This window comes from Silene latifolia, chromosome 11 (genome assembly GCF_048544455.1).
Source record: "Silene latifolia isolate original U9 population chromosome 11, ASM4854445v1, whole genome shotgun sequence".
Classification (NCBI taxonomy): domain Eukaryota; kingdom Viridiplantae; phylum Streptophyta; class Magnoliopsida; order Caryophyllales; family Caryophyllaceae; genus Silene; species Silene latifolia.
In genome coordinates, this window is record NC_133536.1 from 132,231,317 (window position 1) to 132,243,762 (window position 12,446).

Sequence of the window (12,446 nt, forward strand, 5' to 3'; positions counted from 1 at the left end):
AGGAATGAGCGCGAGAATGGTATTATTCAGCTCTTTCAGCACCTTCCCAGACTGGAAGGCATTCCTGATAGCATTGCACACATCCATCCCCACAATGTGCCAAGCATCCTTGAAGAATTGGCTGCTAAAACCATCAGGTCCAAGGGCCTTGTCTCCAGGAATGGAAAACATTGCATTCTTAATTTCCTCATCAGAAAGAGGACTGGTTAGGCTCTCTCTATGAGCATCACTCAACACCTTCCCTGTTTGCACTACTTTTTTTGTAAATGGGTTTAACAGGCTGAGAAGTACCCAAGAGACTCTTGTAATACCTCTCAAAAGCAGCCTGTATATCCTCAGGCTTAGTACACAGCTGACCCTCCATGTCATGAACCTGATAGACCCTGTTCCTCATTCTTCTTTTCTTAATGCTAGAGTGAAAAAAGGATGTATTCTCATCCCCATCCTTGATCCATCCCTCTTTAGCTTTTTGAGCTAAGTAACTGTTTCTAGCTTTGATTAATTTGCTCAGGTCAGAAGCACAATCTTTTTCAGCTCTGCAAAGGGTAGCATTCAAGGGATCCTTAGATGGCTGCTGCTGGAAATGCTGAAGAGCTAACTCAGTGACATGGGTGAGATTTTCAATATCACTGAATTGTCCTTTATTCAACGTTTTGAACTCAGACTTCAACTTCTTTAATTTCCTAATAACTCTATACATAGGAGTACCCCTGACTTCCATATTCCAACTTGTACTTACAGTACTGCCAAAATCATCAGACAAAGCCCACATATTAAAGTATTTGAAAATACTTCTCCTCTTAACTGGTTCCTCAACAAATTTTATAAGACACGGGCAATGATCATATAATCCTTCAGGGAGGAAAGTAGCCACGGCCTCAGGAAAAGCCTGAAACCATTTCTCATTGATCAACACCCTATCTATACGACTATACACCTTGGTTCTATCCTCATGCTTATTGTTCCAGGTATAAAAGGAGCCTGAACATATCAACTCTTGCAACTGACAATCAGCTATCATATTTCTCATAGGGGCCATCTCAGCCCATGACACCTCAGCTCCACCAATTCTATCATTTGTTTCAGTATGCTATTGAAGTCTCCACACACCATCCATGGCCCATCAATCAGGGTAGAATATCCTCTTAAAGAATTCCAAAGAGAATCCCTCTCCTGAAGCTTATTAATGCCATAGATCATAGACTGCCAAAAAGTTACTTTCCTAACTTTATCAAACACCTTAGAATGAATACACTGAGCAGTAATATCCAGTATATCCACCTGAAATATTTGAGGATCCCACAGCAACCAAACTCTTCTCCCTTTATGATAACTATTATTGGTACAAATAGACCAATCTTCACACATATTATTTTTAGCATTAATCCAACTCTACCCTTTATTTTAGTCTCTAATAATCCAAATAGCCCAATTTTATTCTGGTGAAGGAACCACCTTATTTCTTTTTGTTTATTTTAGCTATTCAGACCTCGCACATTCCAAAAGCCCAACTTATCCATGATCAGTGTGAACTTCAGGAGTTAACAGTTTCCTACTCTCAGTTCTAGCTTTCTACAAACACAACGTTAGTGCATCCATAAAGCTCAACCCCCTAGGAGTGAACACCCTAGGTTCCCCATTATCATGCTTAACCATCTTGCTGATGAACCTTCTTGGGAACGAAGGACCCCCCTCACCTTCTTTCAACCCAGTACCAGAGGTTCCACAACCTACAGCAGGGGTAACAACCGGAGTCTAGAGGTCTGGAGAAAGCACCTGAACTGCTGGAGTGGGTATAACGGCTGGAGTGACAGGCTTAGGAACATTCTTTGGTTTAGGAGTAACCACTTTGGGTGGTCCTTGATGTTTCTTAGGTTTCCAGACCTTCTTTGGTGCCCCTTCAACCTTCCTGCATTGCTCAGCTGTGTGCCCCATTCCCTTACACTTATCACAAGACAAAGGTAACCAATCATAAACAACAGTCACCCTCTGGATTTTGCCCAATTTATCCATAAATTCAATCTCAGTAGGGAACTGTTGTCCTATTTGGACCTCAATCATGATCCTAGCATATCCTAAAAACATTCTATGCTTAGTGGTTGTTGGAATATGTGTCCTCCGACAATAATGCGATCACAACTGTTGATCATGATGATCACATGTTTAAGTCTCATTCTAAAGAATACAATTGGGAAGTAATATTTTACTGTCAACTGGTCCACACATATCGGTAATGATTGGCTGACTAGAGTTTGACATTACTGTCGTGCGACGGTGGTGATCAGTTGATCCCCTTAGGTCATACCTAAAGGGTAACACTCTTAATTGATTATTTAATTGATCGTATGACGATACGGGTTGATTAAATTACTTAAATTTGACGGACGATTTTGGAAGTAATATTTACGTATCTCATTATAATTTGATTAAATAAGATACGGTCTAAGTGATCGAATTGTTTTATTACTTAGATGAAATTATTGTTTAAGGAAACAATTGCATTTGAATGAATAATTTATTATAAATACAAGATGTTGTGATTTATAATTGGTAAAATATTTTGGTACAAGTAATTATGAATTACTAAGTCAATTTTGTATATGACGTATTTTTATTAATGCGTTGATTTTTATTATGTAAAAAATACATAACAATTTTACATGACATGTGACATGTGACAAATTGACAAATGGACAAAGATAAATGATGTGACGATAATTAGAGCATATTTAGTCCCCGAATTAGCCTTGTTCCCATGCTTTTTAGTGCATATTTGGGTCATTTATTGTCTTTAGTTCTTTGTTTTGCATATTCTTTGAGGTTTTGATCCCTTGGTAGGAAAGGAGTGCAAACCTTGCATTTTCATGGCAAGAAAGTGTTCTCAAATGTTATATGCCACAAGAAATTGGGGGGAAAAACAAACAACAAAAGTAAACTCCCAAAATGAAACTCAAATACTATCGATCCCTTTATCCATCGTATCCATTTTTGTGCATGGTAGAGAGGGGACGACCCTTCTTCTTGTCTAGGCAAGAGGGGGAATTCCGCGATCCTCCAGTGTTTCTAACACCATAGGGAGTCTATTCTTGACAAACGCATTTAATGATTGAGGACAAAGGTACCCTAGCTTGACACAACTTGGAGGTAATTTATTGGTATCCTTCTAGGCTTAGTAGTTTTAATAAATTGCATCTATGAAGGAGTGTGTACCCTTGAATTGCTTCCCTTGTAGGTAATTTCAGCCACTTAGATGAGGAAAGTGGCTATTCTTTTGTAGATGCATCCATTACTTGATTTTGTGTGCTTAATGTTTGGATGTGTCGCCATTTTGGCAAGACCCACCTTGCCTTGCAAGAATGCATCCTACCTCATGGTTGTCTTGTTGTGAGTTGAAGGGGCGGAATGAGACCCGCTAATTGTCTCATATCGGCTATGATATTAGGTTAGTTTAAATAATGGTCCTAGTCTTTGTCACCTCTTTACTCGGGATGAGCAAAGGTTCGGTTTGGGGATACTTGATGTGACCATAATTAGAGCATATTTAGTCCCCGAATTAGCCTTGTTCCCATGCTTTTTAGTGCATATTTGGGTCATTTATTGTCTTTACTTCTTTGTTTTGCATATTCTTTGAGGTTTTGATCCCTTGGTAGGAAAGCAGTGCAAACCTTGCATTTTCATGGCAAAATGAGGATAAATTGATTGAATTCAATGACCAAGCATCAAGGAGAGACAAGATTAGTAGGCCTTTGTACATACTATAGTAGATGGGCAATGATGCCCGGATCCTGGGCGTAGACGCTCGTTCTGAGCTCGGGACGCCCGGATCCTGGGCGTAGACGCTCGTTCTGAGCTCGGGACGCCCGGATCCTGGGACAGGGTTCTTCCTCTTATTCTTGAATGCCTAACAATCCGTGGGGACTAACTTAGGGCCGCGGGGATCTTCATCATTTCCAAATTTACTTGATTTATTTGCTTAGGCCTTTATTATTGGTCTCCTCTTCGATGCTTGGTCATTAGATGCAATCGTCCCAAAGTTCCACAATTCTCACATATTCCACTTGGGATTGATGAAGATGCCGTCTTGGCATTAACATGATGCTTTGGTCATTTTGAAGCTTCTTCAAGTCTAGCCATAGCTTTTTCAAACTTGAAATTGATGGTATCAATGTGAGCACTAAGTTGAGCACCCAATTGAGTAATGGAGTCCACTTCATGCTTTCCTCTTCTAGTAGCCTTGCGAAGTCTACTATATTGTGAGTTATGGACCGCCATTTCCTCAATTTTGTTCCAAGTTTGATTGTCATCAACTTCGGTGAACATTCCATTTGATCCCATGTTGAGAATGTTCCTTGAATCTTCATAAAGACCGTTCCAAAATTGTTGTACCAAGAACCACTCGCTAAGTCCATGGTGAGGACATGAGCGACAAATTCCCTTAAACCGCTCCCAAGCTTCATACAAAGATTCTTCATCCCTTTGCTTAAAGCCCGTGATTTGAGCTCTTAGCTTGTTAGTCTTTTCCGGTGGATAGAACTTTTTGTAGAAAGCTAGAGCCAACCTTTTCCAAGAATCAATTCTGAGAGTAGCCTTATCAAGGCCTTTCAACAATTGTTTCGCGGTGCCAATTAGAGAAAAAGGAAATAAGACCCATCAAATTTGGTCTTGAGTTACACTGTGTTGAGAAATCGCATCACAATAGTCACAAAAAGTCTCCATATGAGAATGAGGGTCTTCACTAGGCATCCCCCCAAATTGGCTTCTTTCGACTAATTGGATAAATGTGGATTTGGCAATAAAATTTCCGGTTAGATGTTATGGTGTGGGAGTACCATTGGGTAGGTTCTCCTCGGTAGGTACGGAATGTGATGAAAACTTAGGCATTGTGGGTTGATTTTGTGTTGGATTTTGTGTTGGGTTCTCCTCACCTTCTCTTGCAAAAGGGTTCATGAACTCAATAGTATTTGGTTGAATATCTACAACCTCACCAATACCTCTCAAAGTTCTCCTAGCAAGTCTTCTATTAGTTGTCAAAGTTCTTTCAATTTCGCGATCAAAGGGTAACAAGTCACCTTGTGACCTTCTAGACATGCAAAATATCAAACAACTCGAAAACAATTAGAACAAACCTTGAGGAGTTTTACTTCCCCAAGGCAAAGAAAGACACAACTAATAACAATATAAGAAAATCTAAATCAAGTTAACACCGTCCCCGGCAACGGCGCCATTTTTTTTGGGAGCGATGTCGTCGGGTCACATCCAATCAAACACATTTATAATACTCAACAAACAACCAGTTAGCGGTAAGTCGAGGTCGATCCATGGGACGGTGTGCTTTGGGTTCTAAGTCTATCTATCTCAATTTATGCTAATGTCATAATTTGTTTGGGTTTGATGATTCTAATCTAATAAAAGCAATAAACAAGCAACAAAAGGAAAGATGTAAACAAAAGATTAAAAGTGCTAGGATATCATGGGTTCATAAGGAAATCATGGGAGTTGATCATACAAACATGTTCTCAATTATAAGCAAGCAATTATTGTTGTGATGGATCGAGTTCGTTTATATCTTACAATCCTAGGAAGGTTTGGGTCCTGGAGCCGAATCGATTAGATTGTACAACACCTACAAGTCGACTTTATCCTCCCTATCCAACTATATGCATGGTCTAATGAGACTCGAGTTGGTTTATGTCTTACAAGTCTCATTGAAAAGATAGAAGATGGTTGTAAATGCAAGGATTCATAGGCTTAGCATTTCATCAAACATAACATGTGCATAAATTGAAATCATAACAAGCAAGCAAATTAATCATGGAAGCATATTAGATTAAGCATGAATCATTCCCCATGTTTGTTTCCCCTAATTACCCATTAACCCTAGCTAAGTAACTACTCACTCATGATCAAGTTTAACATGTTAATAAGGTTGTCAATCATACTAACAAAGCGAAACATGATGAATAAATGAAAGTGATTAACAATAATTAAAGAGGGATTAAGAGAATTATACCTACTAATGATTCCAATAATAAAGCAAAGAATAAAAGAAGTATTTGATGCTTGATTGAGAGGTTGTCAATCTCCCAATAATAACCCAAATAATCATCAATTACCCAAAATAAAGGATGAATAAGAGAGAGATTAAGGAAATAAAACTTGTATTAAAACTTGATTAATTGTTGATTACAAGATTAAAGAGAGATTTGATTGATATTAACTAATGTAAAGATTGCTAAGAAGAACATGCTCTTCTAATTAGACTAATGGGGTATTTATAGTGGGGATTAGGTGGATGAATTAGGGTTAACTAAGGGCTTAAATAACAATTAAGTCCCTTGTTGAGTTATACATATTCATATATGTGATGACTTAATTTAGTCATAAAATTAAATGTTGATCTTATGCATGCAAACAATAAAAGAATAAGAAAGAAATATCATCTTATATTGAAGATTTCGGATTATTTGGGCACAAGTGAGTTCTCCTACTCACTTGTTCTTGAGCTTCCTTAAATGGATGAACAAGGATTCAAGTAGAGAATCCCTCCCAAGGATTTATACCCAAAGTAACAACTTAATAAAATTAATATTATTATTACTAGAACAATATTAATTTTGTATAAAATTGACTCAAAATTCTTTATTTTGGTCTCTTAATTTTCGGTTAAGAGAGGAAGAAGTTTGGAGTTTTTATTTCTCTAGTTTTCTTAGAGAGCTTATTTATTTCTTACACTAGAAATATTGTGTGAATTATGAATGAATAATAATAGAGAAAAACTCTCTATTTTGTCCTTCAAAAAACCGGTGGGAAGAAGAGAGAGGGAGCCAATGCATGGTCAAGTTTTTCTATCCAAGAAAACATAGGCTTGCATGGCTATGGCTAGGTGCAATTATATTGTTTTCCACACAAAAACATAACATAATTTAAACACCATACTCCCTCTTAATTTCGGTCTACTTAAGATAAAATGGACTCCATTTTATCTTTGTCAATTTGTCAATTTGTCACATGTCATGTAAAATTGTTATGCATTTTTAACATATTAAAAATCAACGCATTAATAAAAATACGTCATATACAAAATCGACTTAGTAATTCATAATTACTTGAACCAAAATAATTTACCAATTATAAATCACAACATCTTGTATTTATAATAAATTATTCATTCAAATGCAATTGTTTCCTTAAACAATAATTTCATCTAAGTAATAAAACAATTCAATCACTTAGACCGTATCTTATTTAATCAAATTATAATGAGATACGTAAATATTACTTCCAAAATTGTCCGTCAATTTTAAGTAATTTAATTAACCCGTATCGTCATACGATCAATTAAATATTCAATTAAGAGTGTTACTCTTTAGGTATGACCTAAGGGGATCAACTGATCACCACCGTCGCACGACAGTAATGTCAAACTCTAGTCAGCCAATCATTACCGATATGTGTGGACCAGTTGACAGTAAAATATTACTTCCCAATTGTATTCTTTAAAATGAGGCTTAAACATGTGATCATTAAGATCGACAGTTGTGATCGCATTATTGTCGGAGGACACATATTCCAACAATCTCCCACTTGTCCTCGACAAATGTGCGTCACCAATTCTCTTGTCCTATTACTATCTCCCACTCAATGCAAGGTGTCTTTCAGGTCGTACTTGCAAGTGATCATATCGAGAGTGGTTTCCTCGATCTGGAGAATAACTGATTGACCGGATTTATCTACCATAGATATCTTCCGAGCGTGGCCACGCATTTCCTGTTCATTACTCCTCGAGTGGCCCTGATATATTGTTATAACCCTGACTAGGGGTGGACAATTCCTATCGCACTCATTCCCTTCGACTAGCCACAGCCATCATAACCCAAAATATGCCCATTTGACCCCATTTACGAAGGTCGTAGTAACACAAATCAAAGTTAATCTGTAACTGTGCCATCTTAGGCGAATAGTCTTTAGTCAAAAGAATCGACTCATTAGAATACTATAGTAGCTCTCGCCACGACCATGCTATATAAATTTGCCAGAACTCTATAAGCGGTCATAAGGCCCGACAAGGTGTTCCTAACAGTCTGCCTATGTGACCGACTAGTCATTCTCATATAACTCCATGGCACTTAAACTTGCCATCAATCGCATCACATTCTAGTCACTTCGAGACGTCACCTCATGTAAGTGACTATGGGCGAATACAATGCTAATCCGCGTTCACTTTAACGGGGTTCAATTGTCTCTACAACCCGTTTGGATATAACAATGTATAAAGAAAAGATAAAAGACAAATTTGGTTATGAACATGAACAAAAACAATACTTTTATTTCATTTCAAAATCTAACATAAACTTGGTACACATTTAAGTCCCATGGACGCAACATGTCCATCATGCTTGGCCTGCGATAAAGGCTCGGTGAGCGGATCAACTATGTTGTCATCCGTCCCAACCTTACAAATCGCAATTTCCTTTCTTTCAATGAAATCTCTTATTACATGATATTTTCTAAGTATATGTCTAGATCTATTACTAGACTTTGGCTCCTTAGCTTGGAAGATCGTCCCACTATTATCACAATAGAGAGTGATGGGATCATTGGCGGTAGGTACTACTCTTAGACCTTCCATGAATTGCTTGATCCACACAGCTTCCTTGGCGCCTTCGATGCCGCAATGTACTCGACCTCCGTTGTTGAATCCGCGTTTACAGCTTCCTTGAAGCTTCTCCAGCTAACGGCACCACCATTGAGCATGAAAACGAAACCAGCTTGTGATTTCATGTCATCTCTATCCGTTTGAAAACTCGAGTCCGTGTATCCATTAACACGTAGCTCGGTGTCTCCTCCAAACACTAAGATAGAATCCTTAGTTCTTCTTAAGTACTTAAAGATGTTCTTGACGGCTATCCAGTGACTCTCACCTGGATTTCCTTGATATCTACTCGTCATGCTCAAGGCATACGAGACATCAAGGACGTGTGCATATCATGGTGTACATGATTGATCCAACAGCGGAAGCATAAGGGATCATCTTCATGCGTTCAACATCATGGGGTTCGGAGGGAGATTGAGTCTTGCTCAATATAGTCCCAGTTACCATAGGTACCAAACCCCTTTTAGATTTTTCCATGCTGAACCGTCGAAGAATCTTATCAACATAAGATTCTTGACTTAGTGCCAATATCCTCTTGGATCTATCTCTATGGATCCGGATACCTAATATGCGTTGTGCCTCTCCTAAATCCTTCATTTGGAAGGGGTTACCTAACCACTTCTTAACAGAAGACAATATTGGAATATCATTTCTAATGAGTAGTATGTCATCGACATACAAGATTAGGAACACAACATTGCTCCCACTAAATTTCATGTATAAACATGGTTCCTCAACACTTCGAGTGAAACCATTCTCCTTTATAACATGATTACATCGATGATTCAAACTTCTAGATGCTTGCTTAAAACCATAAATGGATCTCTTAAGCTTGCACACTTTGTTAAGATTCTTAAAAACAACAAAACCTTCGAGTTGTATCATGTACACCTCTTATAAATGCCCATTTAGAAAAGCGGTTTTGACATCCATTTGCCATATTTCATAATCATGAAATGCGGCAATCGCTAACAAAATCCGTATGGATCTTAGCATAGCTACGGGGGCGAAGGTCTCATCATAATGGAGACCTTGGACTTGGGTAAATCCTTTTGCCACTAGCCTAGCTTTGTAGACATCATCATGTCCTTCTATGCCATTCTTGACTTTGAAAATCCATTTGCATTGGAGAGGTCTTGCCCCTTTAGGCAAATCTACCAAGTCCCAAACTTGGTTTTCATGCATAGAATCCATTTCGGACTTCATGGCTTCAAGCCATAAGGAGGAATTAGGAATAGAGATTGCGGCCTTGTAGGTAGCGGGCTCGTCACTTTCTAAAAGCAACACATCGAGTGTTCCATCTTCTTTGATAAGTCCTACATATCGATCGGGATGGCGAATAACTCGACCCGTTCTTCTTAGTGGAGGAGGGACAACCGCGTTAGACGACGAAGGAACATCTTGTTGCGTCTCTACCTCGGTTTGTGGTCTTGAACTTCATCAAGTTCAAAATTTCTCCCACTCTGTCTCTTAGAAATAAAGTCTCTTTTTAAGAAGACAGCCTCGCAAGACACAAACACTTTGTTATCTTGAGGTTTGTAGAAGTAGTATCCTCGAGAATTCGAGGGGTAACCGATTTGCATGTAAACAACCAAAGGCTCTGATACCACTTGTTAGAAATATATATCTCATTACTATACATATTCATATATGTGATGATTTAATTTAGTCATAAAATTAAATGTTGATCTTATGCATGCAAACAATAAAAGAATAAGAAAGAAAGAAATCATCTTACATTGAAGATTTCGGATTATTTGGGCACAAGTGAGTTCTTCTAATCACTTGTTCTTGAGCTTCCTTAAATGGATGAACAAGGATTCAAGTAGAGAATCTCTCCCAAGGATTTATACCCAAAGTAACAACTTAATAAAATTAATATTATTATTACTAGAATAATATTAATTTTGTATAAAATTGACTCAAAAATCTTTATTTTGGTCTCTTAATTTTCGGTTAAGAGAGGAAGAAGTTTGGAGTTTTTATTTCTCTAGTTTTCTTAGAGAGCTTACTTATTTCTTACACTAGAAATATTGTGTGAATTATGAATGAATAATAATAGAGAAAAACTCTCTATTTTGTCCTTCAAAAAACCGGTGGGAAGGAGAGAGAGGGAGCCAATGCATGGTCAAGTTTTTCTATCCAAAAAAATATAGGCTTGCATGGCTATTGCTAGGTGCAATTATATTGTTTTCCACTCAAAAATATAACATAATTTAAAAACCATACTCCCTCTTAATTTCGGTCTACTTAAGATAAAATGGACTCCATTTTATCTTTGTTAATTTGTCAATTTGTCACATGTCACATGTCATGTAAAATTGTTATGCATTTTTAACATATTAAAAATCAACGCATTAATAAAAATACGTCATATACAAAATCGACTTAGTAATTCATAATTACTTGAACCAAAATAATTTACCAATTATAAATCACAACATCTTGTATTTATAATAAATTATTCATTCAAATGCAATTGTTTCCTTAAACAATAATTTCATCTAAGTAATAAAACAATTCAATCACTTAGACCGTATCTTATTTAATCAAATTATAATGAGATACGTAAATATTACTTCCAAAATCGTCCGTCAATTTTAAGTAATTTAATTAACCCTTATCGTCATACGATCAATTAAATATTCAATTAAGAGTGTTACTCTTTAGGTATGACCTAAGGGGATCAACTGATCACCACCGTCGCAGGACAGTAATGTCAAACTCTAGTCAGCCAATCATTACCGATATGTGTGGACCAGTTGACAGTAAAATATTACTTCCCAATTGTATTCTTTAAAATGAGGCTTAAACATGTGATCATTAAGATCGACAGTTGTGATCGCATTATTGTCGGAGGACACATATTCCAACACCTAGCATACTCAAGGCCAGGACGCGCGTGTCCCTGGGGACTTGCTACTCAGGATGCGCGTGTCCCTACGGGATTTGCAAATCGTCAAACTTCTCTTAGGGTCTTAATCGTCATTTAAGCCCTTAGTAACCCTAATCCTTGTACTTAATTTTAGTATAAATACCCTATTGTACTACTGAGATGTTCATCAATCTTAGAATCAAGTACTAATATCCTTCTAAACCTCTTAATTTAGTCTTAATCAAAGTTATAATACACATTTTAATATTAATCACATCACAATTTTTCCTTAATCTCTCAATTGTTCTTAGTTTTAGTTGGGTAATTAGAAGATTATTTGGGGTTTATTGGAGGATTGACAACTCTCCATCAATCATCAAGTTTCCTTCTATTATTCATTGCTTTATTATTTGGATCAGCGTAAGTTGGTATAATCCCTTTTTACCTTTACTTAATTTTTGTTATTTACATTACTTATTCATCATGTTTTTCTTTGTTAATATGATTGACATCCTTATTAAGATGTTAAACTTGATCATGAGTGAGTAGTTTCTTAAGCTAGGGTTAATAAAGAATTAGGGGAGTCAATCATGGGATTAGATCTATGCTTAATTTAATATGCTTTCTTAATTAAACGCTTGCTTCTTGTGATTTCAACTTATGCACATGTTATGTTTGATGAAATGCTAGACTATAAAACCTTGCATTTACACATCTCTTATCTATTCAACAAGACTTGTAAGATATAAGCCAACTCAAGCCTTGTTAGACCATGCATAGAGTTAAATAGGAAGAGACTAAGTCGACTTGTAGGTGTAGTAAAGTCTTGATCGACTCGGCTCCGGGACCTAAATCTTCCTAGGAATTGTAAGATATACACTAACTCGATTCCATCACAACAATAAGTTGCTTGCATCT

The 12,446-nt window shown here is 37.0% G+C and overlaps 1 protein-coding gene and 1 non-coding gene across 2 annotated transcripts; one reads left to right on the forward strand and one right to left on the reverse strand.

Moving 5' to 3' along the window:
- Positions 1–226: 226 nt before the first annotated feature.
- Positions 227–1,021, reverse strand: LOC141614005 (uncharacterized). Its single transcript, XM_074432758.1, has one exon. The coding sequence runs from the start codon at positions 1,019–1,021 to the stop codon at positions 227–229; it is 795 nt and encodes a 264-aa protein (XP_074288859.1).
- A 3,381-nt stretch (positions 1,022–4,402) lies between these two features.
- On the forward strand, positions 4,403–4,509 carry LOC141616535 (small nucleolar RNA R71). Its single transcript, XR_012530878.1, has one exon. It is a non-coding gene; the product is annotated as a small nucleolar RNA R71 (small nucleolar RNA).
- The last annotated feature ends 7,937 nt before the right edge of the window (positions 4,510–12,446 follow it).